At 44.3% G+C, this 20841-nt stretch overlaps 1 protein-coding gene across 5 annotated transcripts in view; it reads right to left on the reverse strand.

The window, feature by feature from the left end:
- Positions 1–1213: 1213 nt before the first annotated feature.
- The window catches only part of GRHL2 (grainyhead like transcription factor 2), a 112971-nt gene continuing 93343 nt past the window's right edge, over positions 1214–20841 (reverse strand). For 4 of the 5 annotated variants that reach the window (XM_006122407.5, XM_006122408.5, XM_006122406.5 and 1 more), the window contains exons 13-16: positions 20313–20407; positions 15781–15866; positions 7237–7301; positions 1215–4089 (exon numbers count right to left, since the gene is read on the reverse strand). In XM_006122407.5, the coding sequence (XP_006122469.1) occupies positions 3975–4089; positions 7237–7301; positions 15781–15866; positions 20313–20407 (361 nt within the window). In that variant the 3' untranslated portion in view covers positions 1215–3974. Of the gene's footprint in view, positions 4090–7236; positions 7302–15780; positions 15867–20312; positions 20408–20841 lie in introns of all 5 variants that reach the window. The other variant, XM_075920263.2, reaches the window with a different exon arrangement.

The raw sequence follows: 20841 nt of genomic DNA on the forward strand, positions 1-20841 counted from the left end.
GCATTGGTCTTTTGCGGGACAACTGCTACGTACTGTCCTGCTGGAGTGTTTAAAAAGTAGTGTAATATTTGTAAATAGTAAACTGTCCTTAATGTAAAGAGCTCCATGAACTGGCTGCCTTTCAGACTCCACTAGTTCATATTTAGGACTCCTTTCTTGCAGGAGATTTTTATTCTTTTAAGCAAATAACCACAAACTGCCCAAAACCAGCAAGATAACACAGGCAATTTTGTCCTCTGTTGCACCATTACCAAATCCCACTCACATTTAAATTAGGAGCAAAATGTTAAATGTAAGCTACATTGTTCAGCAGAGGTTTAGATGAAGTATAAATAAGTGACATATATGTTTTAAGCAGCATGAATGTAAATAAATGCATGGTATTTTTCTGGGCCAGCTGAAGCCTTTGAACCAATGTATAATGGATATTTACACTGGACGGGGAGCTCTCCCATTGTTCTAGGAGAGTGAGTTACTGGCACTGGGCCTGTCTGTGATTTGAACTCTTCTTTTGATCAATAGCTCTCAAGGGTGAACCAAGCAAGCTTTTAACCTGTCACCCAGAGATCAGGATCCTTTGTTTCTTTTCTCAGCAGATGCTATCACCAATGTTACCTGTAAGCTGAGTGCTTGGGTGGCCACCCAGGAGAGATTCTCCTTGGGTGGCCACCCATGAGAGCGCCCACAGCACCTGCAGCTGGTAGCATGTGTTTCTATTGGTGGGGCACATCTGCATTTGCCTTGGTGTTAGGGTTGCCAGATGGTTTCAACAAAAATACCGGACACACTTGACATTACATCATAATCTACGGGTATGTGTAGACTACATCCCTCTGTCACCAGAGGGATGTAAATTAGACATACCGAAATTGCTAATGAAGCGGGGATATAAATATCCCACTTCATCTGAATAAAAATGGCCACCGCTTTTTGCCGCCCGCAGCACTTTGCCAGCAACAAGCAGCAGTCTAGACGGGGATCGGTCAACAAGGAAAGCTTTTTCCGACCGATCCCTTATGCCTCGTGCAATGAGGTTTACAGGATCGGTCAGAAAAGGCTTTCATTGTCGACCAATCCCCGTCTAGACTGCTGCTTGTTGCCGGCAAAGTGCCGCGTTGGCAAAAAGCGGCGGCCATTTTTATTCTAATGAAACGTGGGATATTTAAATCCCCACTTCATTAGTAATTTCAGTATGTCTAATTTACATCCCTCTGGTGACAGAGGGATGTAGTCTAGACATACCCCAGATTACATTTATTTAGACAGTTATATTTTCTCATTTATATTTTCTCATTTATATTTTCTCAATTTGTTTCCTGAACAGAAAGCTCAAATACTGGACTGTCTAGTTCAAAACCAGACACCTAGCAATCCTACTTGGTGTACATAACAAAATGTATTCTGCATGTTGATGGAAAAAAATAGAGGGAACACTGGCTCTCACTAAAACCTAAAACAAGGCAGCAAGCTGTATTCTCTGTAAGGCTTTAGGTACTTGTGATGCCATCCACTGGAGCCCCCTAAACTTCAGGTCATGACCGATAGATAACGCTAAAGAAGAAATGACTATCAGGTTTCCTTAATGTAGATATATTAGTCATTGTTAAATCTTTCTCTATATCAGCCCAAATCCTGTTTGCTGTACTCAGCCTTTAGGAGGCCTTTCGGTTCAGTATGGCTACCTATGCAAGTAAAGCCAGAAGGATTTGGCTGTTCTGTGACCATCTTAGGATCTTAAACACTTTATTTTAAAGTGTATGTTTACAAAAAAATTTCAGTTAATCTCAGGTGCACCTCCTCATTTTGCAGACAGTGTGGGAGCGCACCTGAGAACCCCTGTTCACATTTCCTAAAGCTCTGCAGTTCTCATGTGTCCTAGACTAGCAAGCAACAGTGCGCTCCGGCAGTGGGACACACTGCAACCCACACACACTCATATCTTATCAGTTATGCAGATGAGAAGAAATAAATACGTTCCTGTGGAAGGGAATGCAAAGTCCAATAGTAACCCAAGCGCTGCTACTGCTGCTGCATATGCAGGTTTTGCTTGGCCTTTATCTATGTCAACGATTCGGTCAATCCAAAATCCTCATTGACATCTGCCACTGCTGTGCACTGCTAAGCACTCCCCTATCTAAAGCCACAGATGGTTAAAATAGATAAAAGAGCTTGACTGATATCAAAGGGCCCTTATGCTTGTTTACCCACAGGCTTAACTTTAAGCACATGAGTAGCCCAACGGAGCCCTTGTGACTGATTGAAAGACCCTGTTGAGATGTCAGAATTCCAAACAATAGGGCCTCCATCTTCCACTTAGAAAAGAAAAACTCAAGAGTAAACCCCACTACGCAGTAGGCCTGTGCATCCTACTCAGGCCTGACTCTCACCTGCCAGAATTCACTTCTTTTTACAAAGAGTCAGAAACTCAAGTCAGGATAGATCCTTGCTCCAAACAAAACCCAAACTTAAATACCATAAGCTTCTTATTCCTCAGAGTGTCCACTCTTAAACACCATGACAGGTGGGTGGGGAAAGCAGCCATGTGGGGACTATGTGTGGTATGAAAAGGCCACAAAACACCTGCCAGCCCTACTTAATGGAGAACGAGATACAGAGGCAGAAATACAGTGAAAAGCAGATTCTGGCTATGGTGGGTCTGATTCTCCCGAGCCTTGCCTGGGTTCCAGTCCTGCAAAGGATTACGCGCATGCTGAACTACGACGGTGAAGTTCTGATTTCATAGGCCTGCACATGTGAATAACTGAGCATCTGTGCAGGGTCAGGAGCATACATTTGTACAAAGCAAGTGTTAAAACAAGAACACCAGATCAGATTGGCAGCATTTTACACCTACCTTTGCATAGACTGTGCAAGGCAACAGAGAATCAGGCCTATTAAGCTGGGAAAATATTTCTGTAGGTGATCACTGCCATAACATGACTGAAAGGGATCAGCATTGAGAGGGAAAGAAAAGGATTTTGGAGAAAAAATAGACAGCAAGAGAAGGACCAAACAATCCCAGTACATTCAACTTTGAGAGGCAATGGACCAAATTCATCCCCAAACTTAGCCCTTTGAAGTTAATGGAGTTACACCAGGGAGGCATATGGGCTGATACTTGTAAATATTCCAGTATAAATACTGAACCAAACCCATGAATCAGATGTGAATATTAGCTGCCCAGCACAGCCTCACCCCTCAGCAGCTTGCAGAAATCTAAACCTCTCAGAGGACAGAGACTCAGTTCACCCTTAATCCAAACAAAAAAACATAGTGGCAGTAAACACGCCCATATACAGTAGGTTAAAATATATTATTGCATATTATAAACATTATATACAAGGTTAAAATGGTATTTTTTCCAGCTTACTTACAAATTACAGTGTAGCTGAATGCCTTACTTACATAGCCTCATTGCTACATACGGAGAACTACCAGAGGTATTTGGCAAGACTATGTACTACAGAGCAATAGGCATCATTTCTGAGCAAGTGAATTCAGTTGGCCGCTTTCCCCATCTTTAGCATGCACAAATTAGTAGCATCAGATTTTCTGGCAACTGATCGTGGAGGGAGCTATTGCTAAAGTGATTTTCAACCAGATTTTCCACATTGGCCCAATGTAATTCCTTTCCTTAATTTAGAAGGCACTGTGCTGTTTTAACGTGGGGGTTCAAACGTTGCTATTCCACATGAGCTCGGCATGACTGCACCGGTAATCGCTTACATATTGAAGAGGGGGGAGCAATAAATAAAGACCAAGTGAACATGCATGGCCTTGTACCTGACAGACTCAAGTCACTGTGTGTTGGGTTTGTTTTTAGTGTGGAATAACAGAGTGGGCGATACTTTCAATGTACTTTTGTGACACTTTCTCTGGTCAGCATTGACAAATCTGCAAGGCTCCTGGGGACTGCTGCTCTTCACAACGAGGATGAAATGCTGTGGCTCCTCAGGCAAGGGCCCTGAGCTGAGCTAGATCTCAGTCAGCGTGATCTTGAAGCCTTCCACTGTGCTCTCCATGTTCAGGATGAAAGTGTCCTCATTGGAGTAGTGCTCAATGATGTTATCATCCATGTTTACCAATATCCTGGTGACAAATGAAGAAATCAGTATTCTTACATACCTGGCCAATCAAAGGGAAGATTCTGCCGCTTGCTCAAAGCAATGCTGCCTGGCTCGGTGCTTTCACTTCCTAATCCTGACTTGCCCCAGAGATCTCTTTTAGAGACCCACAGATGAAATCTCCTCCACTTCCTGAAGAGACAAGAATCTCTCTTCCTCCCCCATCCCTCCATAGTGCACTGTGAAATCACAGTGGGAGTGGAAGAATGGTTTTAATTTGTTTGCTTTATTTTCTTACAGCATCTGGAGTAGAGGCAGCTGCCAGAGCTGTGTCTCCTGTAGTACTTACAAACTCTGCAGGACAAAAGAGCTGACAGGGGCAGGATATCTGTAGATTTTAGAAACTGCCTAGAACTAGAGCTACAGCCAAAACTTCTGCATCATGCAACTGTAAGGAACCTGCCCCACGTTCCTTGCTCTGAAGCTCATATTTAACTGCCCAGGTGTTGGGCTGCCCAGGTCCATTTTGCTACTTCTAGCCTGCTGTATATACATATGGGCTAAATCCACACTGGCAGCTTCTTGCGCAAGAACTCTTTTGTGGAAGAGTTCTTGTGCAAAATCTCTTCCACAAGAGAGCATCTACACTGCCATGTGCTTTTGCGCAAGAGCATCCATGGCACTCTCTTCTGCAAAAAAGCTCTGCTGGCCATTTTAACCATAGGGGCTTCTTGCACAAAAAATTCATGTTGCCTGTCTACACTGGCCTCTTCTGAAAGAGCTCTTGCGCAAGAGGGCTCATTCCTCATGGGCTGTGTCTAGACTGGCCAGTTTTTCCGGAAAATCAGCCGCTTTTCCGGGAAAACTTGCCAGCTGTCTACTCTGGCTGCTTGAATTTCTGCAAAAGCACTGACTTCCTACTGTAAGAAATCAGTGCTTTTTGCGGAAATACTATGCTGCTTCCGTTCGGGCAAAAGTCCCTTTTGCACAAAACTTTTGCGCAAAAGGGCCAGTGTAGACAGCTGAGATTTGTTTTCTGCAAAAAAGCCCCGATCGCGAAAATGACGATCAGAGCTTTTTTGCGGAAAAGCGCATCTAGATTGGCACGGACTCTTTTCCGCAAAATGTGCTTTTGTGGAAAAGCGTCCATGCCAATCTAGACGCTCTTTTCCGAAAATGCTTTTAATGGAAAACTTTTCCGTTAAAAGCATTTCCGGAAAATCATGCCAGTCTAGACGTAGCCATGGGGAGAGGAATAACTCTTTCGGAAGAAGCCCTGTTTTACAATGCTATACTGTAAATGTACTTGCGCAAGAATGCGCGAGCAGTGTAGACAGCCAGCAAGTTTTTGCAGAAGAATGGCTGTTCTTCCACAAGAAGCTGCCAGTGTAGACATAGCCATGAAGATTTACTTCTGTGTGAGTCAATGAGCTCTGGAAATGATTTGTAGTTGGGTGTAAAGCCTGAGCTACATCAGGTCAACTGGTATGTGACACTAGAACATGTTTCCTCATTCTCTTCTAGGAAGAAGCTGACTTAAAAGCAAACTGAAATTTCCTTAGAAGCCATGTATCAGAGGGATAGTCATGTTAGTCTGTAGCTGCCAAAACAGCCAGGAGTCCCATGGCACCTTAAAGACAAACAGATTTATTTGGGCATAAGCTTTTGTGGACAAAAACCAGAAAGTGGATTATTGCCCAAGAAAGCTTATCCCCAAATAAATCTGTTAGTCAGTAAGGTGCTATAGGACTCATTATTTTTAGAGACCATGGAAATTCCCCCATGAAACACTGTTCAGATAGAATTAGAGTGTAAATAGAAGCCAATTCATATAAAATGACAATACTAGAATGTTGTTGTGATTTCAGAATAAACATTGCAAAACAGGACGTTAAAGTTTGGGTCCTAATTTTCTTACCTACCATTCTAATAATGAACATAGCTCTGGCCCCTTCCTGCAACTACCAGCTTCCAATCTAACTTTCTGTTCTGGGACCACAGACCATTACAGGAAAATTCCTTCATCCTGCCGAATCAATCCTGATTGCACCCATTAAATCAGTGGTCACCAACCAGTAGATCGGGATCTACTGGTAGATCTTGGAGCCTCTGACAGGTGATCCTGATTGGTTGGCCAAGAGGCTGTCAAGTGCCAGCACTTCAGCTGTCCCTCCCCCCACTGCTGTGCATCTCCTGCCCTTGGCCTTGGAGCTGCTTCCCCACACTCCCCAGCCCCCCAGGAGCCTCCTGCTTGCTGTTCAGAGCAGGCAAAGGAGGGGGGGGCACTGGTGTCAGGGTGCCCCCCTTCCACTCTGTATTCTATCTTCACAGAACGGGGGTATGGGGGGAGACAACAGGGCCTGGGATGGAGGGAATTTACTGGCCACTTTTGAAAGCAGTGCAGGGCCAGGGCAGGGGTGAGCCTGCCTCAGCCCCACTGTACCACCACCCAGGAGCCACCTGTGGTAAGCAGTGTCCAGCTGGATCCAGCTCCAAACCCCTGCCCCAGTCATGAACCACATTCTGCACCCCAAGCCCCTGTCCTAGTCCTGAGCCCCCTGGACCCAAACCCCTTCACAGAGCCTGTACCCTGAACTCCTTCCTGCACCCCAATTCCCTGCCCCAGGCTCAGCTCAGAACCCCTCTCACACTCCAAATCCCTTAGCCCAAGCCCAGAGCCTGTGCCTGTCCGGTGAAAGGGGAGGAGGACGGATTGAGCAGGGGCAGGACCTTGGAGAAGAGGCACGAAGGAGGCAGGGAAAAATGGTATTTGGTAGATCCTGGGTTGCACTTAAATAAAAAAAGCGATCTTGTGCTTAAAAAGGCTGGAGACCCCTGCACTAGATCAAGGCTAGAGAACCAGTAGCCCAGTAAATCTCGAAGATTAAATTCATGATGCACACAGGACTCTGCTCTCATCCTGCTATGGGCTTGATACCCCGCTCTACCCCATTCAGCCCCAAAACCACTGAAAGAACGTGCTCCAGACACAAACTGGAGATCAGCTTTTTCCATTTCCTCCACTCTTTGTCATCTGTTTGGTTTAGGGATTTGTCTCTTACTAGGTGTTTGTACAGCACTGAACATAATGGGGCTGTGATCTTACCTGCAATCTCTGGGCACTACTGGATCATAAATCATAATAATTAATTAAGGTTTTACTTTCTCTTACCCTTTTTTGCTTTTCTTGTAAAGTTTTGCAATCTTTTCTGCTGGAAGCCCATATTTCTCAGATATCTGAAATTAACAAACCACAGCAAGAATTAAAGACAAAAGAGGGATGGAAAAAAAACATTCTGTATCTTCAGGATAGGGGTCTCAAACTCACAGCTTGCGGGCCAGCTACAGCTAGAGCACTGTCACTTCTCCACAGTTTCCGCTGCCAAAAGGAGTACAGTGGGGCCTGACCCTCTACTGACTCCCAACACCAGCCCTCCCTGTAATCCTGGAGGCCACGTTCCTCAGGGGAAGGGTGCAATGGGGGTAGGGAGAAGCTGGAGCAGTGGCAGGAAGGCGTGAGGCTTGGGGAAGCATTTAGACACGCACACACCACCAGGACACCTGGGTCAAATTGCAAAAATTCTCTGGCCATAGGAGGCCCATGGGCTGTGAGGTTTGGAACCTCTGTTTTAGGATAAGATGTTGAAGTACCAGTTCATGGAGGCTCGCTCTCTCCCTCTCTGGTAATCCTAAATAACTAGATTTTTATAAAAACACTCATGAGTCCAGCACCAAGAAACACAGCAACGATAGGCAAATCTCACTGTGACCCACCAAAGCACTTGTGAGAGTTCCTCCACCAGCAGTTAACATTTTCTTCCACTGTTCACATTTGTCCATTTAGCAAGACAATTAAGGGCACATCTATACAGCAACTAAACTCGAAATGAGCTACACTAATTGTGTAGCTTAAGTTGAAATAGCTTATTTCAACTTTTGACACTGTCTACACAGCAGTTATTTCGAGATAGGGCACTCTTCCCCTGATTTCCTTTACTCCTCGTACAATGAGGGTTACAGGAGTTGGAATAAGCAGTCCTCTAGCTCAACATTATTTCAATATTATGTTGAAAACTAGCCTATTAGCTCATCATAAGACGGGATTTTCAGGTCTCTCCTCCACGTCGGTCTTCTCTCCTGAGCCTCCAATCTGTCGCTCCGTCTCTCTCTCTCTCTCTCCGCCTCCTACTTCCTCCCCCCCCTCTCTCAGCTCTCCTCTGCCTCCTGCCTCTCTCTCTGTCTCTCTCTTTCGCTTCTCCTCACCCTCCTGCCTCTCACTTGGGGGACTGCGGAGCCCAAATGGCCGTTTGGGCTCCGCACTCCCTGTGCTGCATGGGGGGCGTGGAGCCCAAATGGTCGCTTGCGCCACTTGCTCCAATGTGGCGGCCTGGCTGAGCAGCGCAGAAGCCAGCCGATTGCCACGGCGGGAGGCGAAGGGGGGTGGGGCAGTGACGTTCACGGCCAGGGGGCAGGGTCTGGAGCCGCTGTCACGCCGCACATCATGTCACCGCCCTGCCCCCCCTTCCTCTCCCACTGTGGCACTCGGCTGACTTCTGTGCCGCTCAGCCGGGCCGCCACAGGGGAGCAAGCGGCTGTTTGGGCCCTGCACTCCCCATGCAGCATGGGCCGCCCAGAGGGAACAGCCAGCATTTCAGCAACAGCGCTCCCCAGAGGTAACAGCCAGCATTTCAGGCAACAGCGCCCCCCCAGAGGGAACAGCCAGAATTTTAGTGTTACAGACTCTCAGACCCTGGGCTACAATATATATGATACAAACCAATTATCCCGTCATAAGATGGGATTTTCTGGTCTCTCCTCCACATCGGTCTTCTCTCCTGAGCCTCCGGTCTCTCGTTCAGTCTCACTCTCTTTCTCTCCCCGCCCCCACCCCCTCAGCTCTCCTCTACCTCCTGCAGGCTGTGCAGGGGATGGAAGGGAGGATGGAGAAGAGAGGGGAGCACAGAAGTCAGGATGTTCCTCTGCCCTGTACTCCATCTCTGCAGAGCAGGGGTCAGGGAGAGGGAGACACACAGCAGAGATGCTCCAGGCTGAACCATGTCTGGTAAGTGACTCAGAGGAGTGCCTGTCTTACGAGGAACGAAAAACAGGACCATGTAGCACTTGGTGGTTTCTTAATTTCTTGGATAGTGTGAAGCAGAGTCTCTCACTGTAGTCAGTATAGTATGTTGATTTTAATGGATTGTTCACTTTCAGTCCTTTCAGTGCTACATAGTCCTGTTTTTTGTTTCAGCTAGACTAGACTAACATGGCTACATTTCTATTACTATTCTACATGCAAGGCACTACATTTAGCCATTTGGAATGGAAATCCATCAACCATATGAAAAAACTTGCACAAATACAGAAAAGTGCTACATAGTCCTGTTTTTGTCTCAGCTAGACTAGACTAACACGGCTACATTTCTATTACTGTCTTAAGAGGCAGTGCACTGTTTGTAAGAGTTCATACACACAATCACTTTCCCCTCCTACCCCATCTCTGCAGAGGTGGGGAGGGAGGAGACAACAGAACAAGAAAGCTTTCCCTGTCTTAAAGAGACAGTACGTGGCTTCTCTCAAACTTACCCAGCAGCAGCCAGAACACACACTTTCTGTGTCACTGTCACACACACACCCAGTCTGTGCCACGCTGTCTGTGCCACACACACACATTGTCACACACTCAATCTGTGTGACTAAGGGTGTGTCTAGACTACAGAGGTTTGTCGACAAAATTGGACTTTTGTCGACAAAACTATACCTGCGTCTACACTACCGCTGAGTTCTGTCGACATAATGTCGACAGAACTCAGCAGTTTTGTCGACGCTGGTAAACCTCATTTTACGAGGCATAACGCCTTTTGTCGACAGAAGGTGTTATTGCATGTAGGGTTGTGTCTAGACTACAGGGTTTTGTCGACAAAGCAGCTTGCTTTGTCGACAGAACTGAATGTGGTCTAGACGCTCTTTGTCAACAGAAGCTTTGTCGACAGTATCTGTCGACAAAACTTCTGTTGACAAAACCCTGTAGCCTAGACGTACCCTAAGTCTGTCTCTCACACATAGAGGCTGTGTTTAGACTGGCCAGTTTTTCTGGAAAATCAGCCGCTTTTCCGGAAAAACTTGCCAGCTTGAAAAACTTGCCACGTACTGGCTGCTTGAATTTCCGCAAAAGCACTGACTTCCTACTGTAAGAAATCAGTGCTTTTTGTGGAAATACTATGCTGCTCCCGTTCGGGCAAAAGTCCCTTTTGCGCAAAACTTTTGCGCAAAAGGGCCAGTGTAGACAGCTCAGATTTGTTTTCCACAAAAAAAAGTTTTCCATTAAAAGCGTTTTTGGAAAAGAGCGTCTAGATTGGCCACAGACGCTTTTCCGCAAAAAGTGCTTTTGCGAAAAAGCGTCCATGCCAATCTAGACGCTCTTTTCCAAAAATGCTTTTAATGGAAAACTTTTCCGTTAAAAGCATTTCCGGAAATCATGCCAGTCTAGACATAGCCAGAGAGTCTTGCTCACACACACACTCCATCCCTCTTTCTCTGTAGCTCCCCCACAGCTCCACCACTTCTGCTCAAGGACTTGCCCCTTCCAGGGGGTCCGGAGCCGGCCCATGACCATGTACCAAAATTCATAAAGTGGCGCCCTGCAAAAATTATTGCCCACTCTTGCCCTAACCCCAGAATGAAACATGAGTTGGGACTGAATCACCTGCAATATGGATTAGAACTGCTTGACCAATGAAATAAAGGTGTGCACATTTTCATTTTTCACCAATTTTTCATTTTTGTTGAAAAATGTGTGTTGTGACTCTCTAAGGCACATCAGAAAAGCTCATTGAATTAGAGGGCTTTCAAAAACATCTCTTGAGACGTGTCAATGGGTGAACCAGGATGTACAAGAGAACTTTTGAAAGGTGACATTTTAGATAGCTGAAATTACCACACACAAATACACTCCATTAGTATGCTTAGGCAGCCCATTGTAGTACCTGGCAATTCACTGGTAATTCCTTTGATGCTCATTATAACAGCATAACCCATGCCACGATAAACCCATCTGATGTTCATGGAAATAGTATTTCCAGTATTTATCAATCTCAGACCAATTTCATTTCTGAATTCTTACTTTGTTCTTTGGGGAGGAGCTCTGTGTCTCTTTTTTCTTTTAAAAGAGGGGCAAAACAGATTCTTTCAAAAGAGAAAATAATTATGTCACAGGGAGCATCTCTGTCACAGACTGTTCCAAGAAAGAGGACACCACAAGCATCCAAGCAAACTATTTGCCCTCTCCCAGGAGAAACTGAATTATGTTGCTACTAAATAGTTCATTGTCTGCTGTATTGGAGAAGTGAAATGCACAATTAAAAACTATTTTGAGTAAAGACTGTCAGAACCCAGCTACTATACAGCCCTTGGAGTTTGTGTGTGTCCAGCATGACTTTGAGAAAACGAAAATGTTTTCGAAAGGTAGATGGGAATTGCTGTGAAATGGAGAATAAACAGCAACAAATATCCAGTACTTCAGTGCCACAGTCAGTCTCAAAGGTAAAGGAAAATGCTGATACAAAATTTAAAATACAGCTTACTACATTTTATCGAGATGTGATTATGACCAGAGTCTCCTAAGAAGTCTTTAGGGACATTGAAAGACTGACCTAATTTATCTGAGAAGTGCTTGGACATGATGGGCATTACAAGAGAATGCTACATTTGTATAGAAGCTAATAGATAAGGCATCAACAGATGGTGCTTAAAGATATTCAAAGTACACCTCTTAGGGATTCTGGGATGCATTAACAGGAGTGTTGTAAGTAGGGATGGAAAATCCCAGTTAACCAGTTAAACTTTAGGTTGACTTAAAGTTTAACTGGTTAACCCACTAAAGTAGGATCCGGGCTGGGGACTGCTCTGAAGCAGCCCTCAGCCCACAGAGCTCCCACCTCTAGCTCTGCACTGGGACTGGTTGCCAGCTCTCAGTCCTGCTCTGAGCTGAGGCTGCCACTGGCTCCCAGCTGCCAGCCATCACCGAGGTAGCCCTTTTTCCTCAGCAGACTCAGGCTCTCTGTGGACAGAGGTTGCTCCACCGGGGATAGTGGCAGTTCTGGACCTTTCATATCTCTAGTTGTAAGCAAAACATGAGAAGTCATTCTTCTACTCTACTCGGAGCTGATTAGGCCTCAGCTGGAGTATTGTGTCCAGTTCTGGTTGCCACATTTCAGAAAAGATGTGGAAAAATTAGAAAAAGTTCAGAGGAGAGCAACAAAAATTATTAAAAGTCTAAAAAACAAGACCTATGAGGGAAGATTGAAAGAACTGGGCTTGGTTAGTTCAGAAAGAAAAGATTGAGAGGGGACATGATAACAATTTTCAAGTGCCTAAAAGGTTGTTACAAGGAGGAGGAAGAAAAAACATTCTCCTTAACCTCTGATGATAGGACAAGAAGCAATGGGCTTAAATTGCAGGAAAGGAGATTTAGGAAAAACTTCCTGTCAGAGTGGTTAGTCATTGGAATAAATTGTTTAGGAAGGCTGTGGAATCTCCATCATTGTAGATTTTTAAGATCAGGTTATAAAAAACATCTGTCTGGGGTGATTCAGGTGGAAATTGGTCCTACCATGAGTGCAGAAGACTGGATGTGATGACCTCTCAAGGTTCCTTCCAGTCCTATAATTCTATGAATATTGGCCTACAACATTGTCTTTCTATTACTAATTTCTTAAGCACAAATAACACCCTCTGTGTTTACATAAAGGTGGTGCTTGGAAGAGTTTGCTGCCTGCATTTAAATTGACAATCAACATGGGACAAAGGGAGAAGCCCTGGGGATGATGATAGTTTATAAATTTTGGTTGTTTTTGTTTAATCTTTTTCTTCATGCAGCCTGCTCCCTGTCTGTGGGGTAGATTATAGAGCCTCACTCTATCAATCCCTGTTCAGTTTCCTGAAAAACATGTATTTAGTATGGAAGTCACAAGGGGAGAATGTCACTAAACAAACTGCACTTGGATGACTCCGTGGGTTGCAGAAGAAAGCCAGCCTACAGCAGCAGGTAGCAGGGACAGAGTGGCACAAGCTACCTGTAATTCCTGCTCCTCTGGGACCTCAAAGATAGCCAGCAGGCCCTCCTGAACTGGACTGCCTACTTTGTGGGTTGTGCTGGCAGAGAGGTGTCCTGATTTCTATAGATCTCTGGATGGGAGTTAAAATTGCTGCCCTTTCTGTGCAGTGCAGCTGACTCTATGGGGAAGTTGCATTCATATGGTACATCTGACCCATTATATTCCCATTTTTGTCTAAATGGGCACCACTGGATTCATTTGTTACTTTTTAGTAACCACAGAAGAGATATTCACTACTTCAAAAAGGCCTGAATTTTGACTGCTGCAGCTGAATAAAGCAAATGGCCCCTTCTTGTCCCATATAATGTAATGCTGGAGTGCTCTATTGAAATCAAAGGAATTACATGATTTAAAATCAGCTCAAGCAGAAGCAGAATTAGACCCCTGTCAGTAATCAGCAGGAACAGAGTTTTGTGATTGTTGATCTCTTTTTGTAGGTACCACTAATACATGTCCCTGTTTTCTTCTGACCAAGAGGGCCTAGAGTAAAGGCAAGCATAAAAAGGACAAGTATTTGCATCATGGCTTTGAGTCCGCCTACCTCTGAAACCTGAAACCAGTAGTTATTCCCCAGAAAAGAGTAATCTGAGTCGGAAACTGACTGTTCTTTTGGAAAGTGATAGGAAGAATAATAATAAAACAAACCTCAAGTCGGAGAAAACACTGTCAAGTGTAATGGAAAATGTGGAGAATGCCAAAAAGCAGGAAGTGTGATAAACAAGAATATGGTATAACTTGTGCAGACAAAAGCAGAGTTTGAATTAGGATCACTCAGGAAGCCCTTCAGTATTCAGTGGCTTGAGCCTTATTCTTTCTAACCTTATTACAGAGTGCACTATGTGCAAAACTTCAAATGACCTCTTAAAAAACTGCTGGAATGACTTTTGGGAGAATACATGGTGCATGCAAGTAAGCAGTGTTTGGTATGGATTTCCCCATCATACCACCACTTTACCTGCCAACAAAAATGTCTCTATTTTGCTCATGTACAAGATCACTAGTATGAACATTTCACTGCCAGACTAGATTCCACCTGTCCCAAAAGCATATTACTGCACCCACTGGAAACAGGGACTTTCCGGTCTCTGGCCTGCTTTTGCTGTCTTTTCTAGCACATTGCCCTATGAAGAGGCACAGGGATGAAGCGGTCATTCAGGTCTAAACTGTCAGACTGAAGGGCTCTAGCATGGCTATAACACACCCACAGCCCAGATACAAGGACAAGATCAAATCCTATTACTACAACCCTATTCATTATTAATTAGGCAGCAAGCTTTTCAAGGCCCTCAGAACTGCTTCATTAGCTAGCTGCCTGTTCTCCCCTACGACAGAGACTATAACCTGGCACATTTCCTTCTAGGCTTCTGCTCTTGGGCCTTAGACAGGAACAAGTCCATCATTAACTCTAAAAGTCCCAGTGGACTTTTTTAGTGCTCATAGCTGTGGGCCTGGAAACAAGCTCCCAACAGGGGCTCCTGTCCTCTCCCCTTTCTCTTCTTAACTAAATTCTAACCTTCCAAATTCTAACCTCCCTGACTCCCCCAGCCCCCACCCTCACCCACAGCACTGACACTCTGGCTTGTCCCACCCCCCTCTCCTCTCTGGCGTCTTCCACACACTTCACCAGGTTGAAGAACATGACCCTGACTGGTGCCAGGTTGTCAAGAGATCTGCACTGTGGATCAGGGAACACTGGATTGCAAGTAGCAGCAAAGCCAAACCAGAGAAGAAGCCGAGCCAGCCAAGGCAGTTCAGAAAGGGGAGGCAGGTCACTTTGGAAGGCTGGAAAGGAAAGGGAGTTGCTGGCAGGAGGTATCGAGGAGAGGGTAGGACTGGCTCTTGCCAAGTCACCATTAACAGTCCTTTCACCCTCCCAGCAAAGCAATCACACCACAGCCCTAGGAAAAGGGATTCTCTCAGTCAGCGCCCTAAGGTTAAAAAGTGTTAGCTGTGGATAGGCATGCAGGAGCTAGAGGCAAAGGTGTAAAAGAGGTGTCAAGAACCTATGGCCTCTGGGCTGGATCTGGTCCACAGTGAAGCTCAGGACTTCAGCCCTGCAGCAAATCTCTAAACCTCAGTCAGTCTGCCCGCCCTGCTGCCGCAGGGCTGGAGTGTGAGTGCTGTTCTGCCCTGAGCTTGTTGGGAGCCAGGTCAGTGAGTTTTGTTTCGTTTCAATTTTGGCTTGGGAGTTTTGTTTGTTTTTTTGCTTCTTACTTATGTTCGACCCCCGACTGATTTTTCTGTGGGTCAGTGGCCCTTGGCTGAAAATCCCTGGTATAAAGCGCTCTGGATCTCTGTTGCATTCAGAGGCATGTCGGAACACAGAGCCTGGCCCTATTTTCTTCTTCAGGTATTTATTAATTACCTCAGTTTCTCAAGACTCATAAATCAGCTGTAAGAATTGGTCTTATCTCATTGACCTGCTGACAGTTCTGAATTTCAGATAAGGAGACATAGTCCAGAAAGCCTTTATGAAGTATTTCAGTATGTATGAGGATGGCTTTGTCTGCACACTATGTGTTGTCTCTAAGTAATACTTTGAGAATCTGAAGATCTTCTTTCAGTGGAAGATTAATGAGGTAGGAACATGGGATACTTACCGCTTCCATTAGCCCCTTTACGGTGGGTGATTTTAGCATCAAAGCATCAAACACTTCATCAGTCTCTTTCCTCACATACAGAAGCACTGAAAGAGCAAGGATCAAATTTGAAGCAGGCACAGACAGATGAACAGATGAAATACATCTCATTAAATAGGAAGCCAAATATTAATCTTGAATCAATGACAAATAAACACAAACGATGAAAGCCAGATGTTGTTGTTAAAAAGTAAAACCATCTCATGTAAACACTGATGTAAACTTGCAGGAGGCATATTGGCTTGGTTTGGAAACACACAAAGATCAGTTAATAGTTTTATTGAAATATGGGCAGTCCCAGCTGAAGAGTAGTTGAGCTATTGCTTTGTAGATAATTCAGTCCTTGGGCTGAATCATGGAGTCAAACAACTGAAATTATAACCTGTTCCTTCTGTAATCAATATATAAGATTTGCAACCCTCCAATCTTTCACCAAAGGGCAAGGGAAAGGAATTCAGAAAAGGCAAGACGACTTGATAAATTAAATTTGCCTTTAGCCAATACACCATGAAAAAAGTTTTTAAAAAGGAACATTCTTTGATGTTACCATTTTGGCAACCTTAAATGTGCACCCTCAATATGAAATCTAGTCAATTTCACAGAATGAGTCAAAAGTAATTTCAGGCGCTACAGGAGAGCTATTCAAAGGCACAAATGGCAGTTAGGCACTTACCTCCATTGATTTTCACCTGCTCTTTGTGCCTTTGAAAATCTTCTCCTCAGACCCCTGACAATTTTTACAGGTTAGCAATCATAGTTTTCTGTCTGTTTTGAATGTTTTTTATCTCCCCTCTTGCTGTGCTAAAGACCCAGACAAATGAAAGGGGAAACCAACTGGCTGGATATTCAAGTAAAACAGACTCTACAAAAAGTGCTGATAAAGGTACAAAGTTAACAAACTGAAAATTAGAAAAATGTATTTGTCTAATCTCTTTTACTTATATGACTCTTAGATATTATTTGTAACTTCAGTAGTAGGTTGAACTATTTTAGATATTGATAATTTTTTCTAAAGGGACAATGTATTTTAAACTACCTGGAAATTCAATATAAATTAATGTACATTACACAGGTGCAGGAACTAGAGGTGCAAGGGGTGCTGTAGCACCCCTAAGCTCCCTGCCTAGCACCCGGGGTCCCAGCTGCCAGCCCTATGTGCTGGGGCCTCTGCTTGTGGCCCTGCTCAGCACCCCCACTTTTAAAAATGTTCCTATACCACTGTGCACATACACATATTCTATCAGGTATATAGAGGGCAATGCCACAAACAGCACTGGCTATTATTTGTACCTGCAAACTGGAAACACAAAAAAGCGAGACCAGTTTTTAAAAATTTAGTCTGGATGGTATTTTCCACCAGATGACATCTATTTGACATAGAATTACATCCATTTTAAGACAGAGGCAGAAGGATATTTACCATAGCAAGCCAGTGCTACTGGCTTTATTTCCTACTGGCAATGCATTTAAGTGTGAACTTGGACACATTAGAAAGAATTGCAATGTCTTTGCCAAGGCTTTCAGGTGACTGAAATGGGCTCATACTTCGCTGGCAAGATCACTGTTCATTCTCTGCTTTCAAACAGTATATTTCAGGGGATCATGATGGTTTTGCTCCTTGTATTTAGAAATGTTAAGGATCCTACTATAGAACTTGCATAAAGTTCACCCAGGGTTGTGTACCAGCCTTATAAATCCATGTAACAGTGAAATATAGGGAGCTTAATCTATCCAAAGGTGTGTATTAACCCTATTTGCTTATTTGAGAATGGCAGGGGTGACTCAAAATAGTTCTCCTATAACCTTCAGCTTACATTCGAAAGGGGGAAAATCACTCAATCAAATGTTAAAGTTAGGGTGGAAATCTCTTTGCCGTACTGAGAATGTCAGAATACATTATGTTGAATGAAAGATCCATTACAGGGTTAAGAGGGAGCCTGAATCACTGCTATGCATACACAGAAATGGAGTTGTAAAGATCTGGTGTTTTAGTGGTGTGAATGGAATTCTGTCATTGATTCACTCCGTTGTGTGATTCAATCATCTCTTAGCACATCTCATTAAATATCCATCATACTGTCACTATTTCCATGTCATCTAGCCTGCCTCTCTTAGTAGGAATAAATCACACTGTTCGTGACAGGCTACATATCATACTAGATAGTGAGCTTGTTTGTAGGACCAAATCAGAAAAACTGTAACCTCTAAGCTATCTGTCTCTTGGTCTAAATGCTCCCTACTCTCTTCCTAGCCCTGGATTGCACTGTGTTTCTTAATGCTCTAAGACCAAGAGTTTCAAATATGGTCCCTAAGGGCAGATTCCTAAATCTATATTTAGGTGCCTAAACAGCCCAATTTTCAAAAGTGCTGAACTCCCAGTAGCTCCAGTGAAGTAAAGCAAAGCTGCTGGGATGTTCAGCACATTTGAAAAATCAGGCAACTAATTTAGGTGTCTAAATGTGCATTTGAATTACGGTGTAATAGAAGAATTCTGAAAATATAGTGGATACATTGAGTAACCAATGAATACTACTGGAGATGACTGAAATTCAGCAAATGCCAGGACCTTATGAAAAGAAAGATTCAATTGACAGGACACATTTTAAAGGGTTCTGCAGGTGATGCGTGTTTATGGGAACTGAAGGGGAAGGTTGGTGGCTGAAGAGCATGAGACAGGCAAAGGTGATCTTGGACAGACGATATGGTACCCTGAGTGGATCAAATGGATTGATCATCCACAAAGAAATCAGCAGAGAGCTGTACAACATGGACTAACGTGACGAGCCTCCAGAAATGGAGATGCCAGATAAGAGGAGAAAATATGAATTCAGGAGCCTAACTTTGGGCACCCACTTATATCTTAATATTGTGCCTCTTAGTCTTCAAACCTGCCAAGGCATGAAAAAAGCCACCAAGGCATGACATGTTAGTGTGTTGCGGGTTATGGATAATGGCAGTGGGGCTGAAAGACTCGCCGGGGCCTTGGGCAAGGCGAGGGGTGAGGGGAACGAGCTCTGTGCCCCCAGAAGGAGCAGGGCCTCAGGCAGAAGGGGCAGGGTTGGGTTTAGCATCTCCCAGGCGGCCCTCAGCACTGTCTGAAGCATATCATGCTCTGGTGGAGATTTACAGGGCCTGGAGCTCCGGTAGCAGTGGTTGGGAGCTTTAGGCCCTTTTGAATCATCGGGCCCTGGGCAGTTGCCTCCATTGACACACACCCATTGTTGACAGGCTTGGCTAACTAACAGATTACTACGAAACCTGTCACCATTGAAATGTTTCATGTTTTGTATTCTTCACCCTGACATAGCTGGGAATCCCAAATAGTATTAGAACCACAAACCCCAGCACAAGAACTGAGTTACACAGGTGTCTTTGACCTTTACAATAATGGCTCCTGTGTGCACGCGTGTGTGATCTTCCTGAAGCATGTTATAAATTAATCACTCGACTGAAGGAATCAGAGCAAGAGTCTCTCTTGTGCCAGTTCACCATGCTGCTAGCTGGGAATTCCTTGTTGGGCACAGTGGGCATAGAGAAGAGTTTCACACTTAGCTCTGACAGCTGGCCCCTCTACTTTCAATGAATGGGCCCAACACCCCCAAATCTGAACTAGCCAGGGCTTTGGTTTGGTCAGATCTTGGTCTTTGGCTGGAGCTTATCTCGCTTTTTCATTTAGATTTTAAAAATCTTTCTGCTCATTAATTCTAAGCAGACAACAGCATCTGCCTGGTATCTATTGCACCTGTCACAGATTCATGTATATCACCACCACAGCCAACAAAGAAAGAATACTGAGGTAAGCACATGGAAGGATATTCCTGTAAAGGTGAAAAGACACTGAGGTCTAACACATCCTGGGATGAGGTTTACCTGGGTGGTCGACAAATACCTTTGATGTCGCCACCCGCGCATCCAGACTATCGCTCTGAGCAGACAAACAGCTGATCAGCTGTTTGTCAGCTCAGCGCGGCAGCCATGTAAATTTAAATGAAGCGGCGATTATTTAAATCGCCGCTTCATTTTACTATGTCTGGTAGCCTAATCTACATGCCTCTGGCGACAGAGGCATGTAGTCTAGACGTACTTTTATTTAGTGTATTGTGGCTCTTTAACTTGTGAACAAGGAAGTGCCAAGATGAAAACATATGAAAAATAAATAGTGAAGGATTTGTCAGGGGAACTTTTTGATCCTCAAAATTTGGGGTAAGGGTTAGGAAATGTTCTGGACAGTTCATATTTTATACAATCAGGTGGGTCTATCCCTTCTCAAGCTAGCATGCCAGGCAGTACCTATTGATTACCCTTAGCGTGTTCTAGGAAACCTCCTTGCATGGTGCTGTGATGACAGTGGGACTGATTCTCCTGTCCCTTGCTCTATTTTTGCACCATTGTAACTCCGCTGACTTTCATTTGAGTAATTTCTGGTTAACCCTAGCCAGTGTGATTGGAGAATGGTGTCCCGGGCATTTATTTTCCTCAGAATTAATTGTTACCTCTTTTCAGTCCTTCTTCTTTCATTTGTTTGAAAGGCAGCGGGACAAACTCCTCCTCCACAGGCCGGAACATCCTTTTAACCAGGATGCTGCTACTAGAAATAACAACACAGTCTTTTTAGCATAATACTGTCCTCCCAACAAGAGAGGAGACAACAGCGACAGTTTCTATCCCACTCCATACTCAAGCAACACTCTCACTAGCTTCTCAAGGAATGATAGAGCAAGAACTGCAAGGATTTAGATTCTGATCCTTCCCTGACTTAGTCTCAAGTTGCCCAGAAGTACTGTGATAGGTAAATATGTTTCCTGAAGTTAAATACAAATTCTAAAGACAAACATCTGTTTAAACATGGGGAAGGTGAATGAAAAAAAAAAAAAGAAAGAAGTAAGTTACTGACCAAGTTGCTGATGTCACTACATTTACTCTCCCAAGCCCATCTGTATCAGGGGCTCTCTGTAAACACCCCTGTCCCTGCCCCGTGCAAAGGTATGCCCTCCTCTTCCCTTCGTTCTCTCTGGGGATTCT

Source organism: Pelodiscus sinensis, chromosome 2, assembly GCF_052426305.1.
Source record: "Pelodiscus sinensis isolate ZL-2025 chromosome 2, ASM5242630v1, whole genome shotgun sequence".
NCBI lineage: Eukaryota > Metazoa > Chordata > Testudines > Trionychidae > Pelodiscus > Pelodiscus sinensis.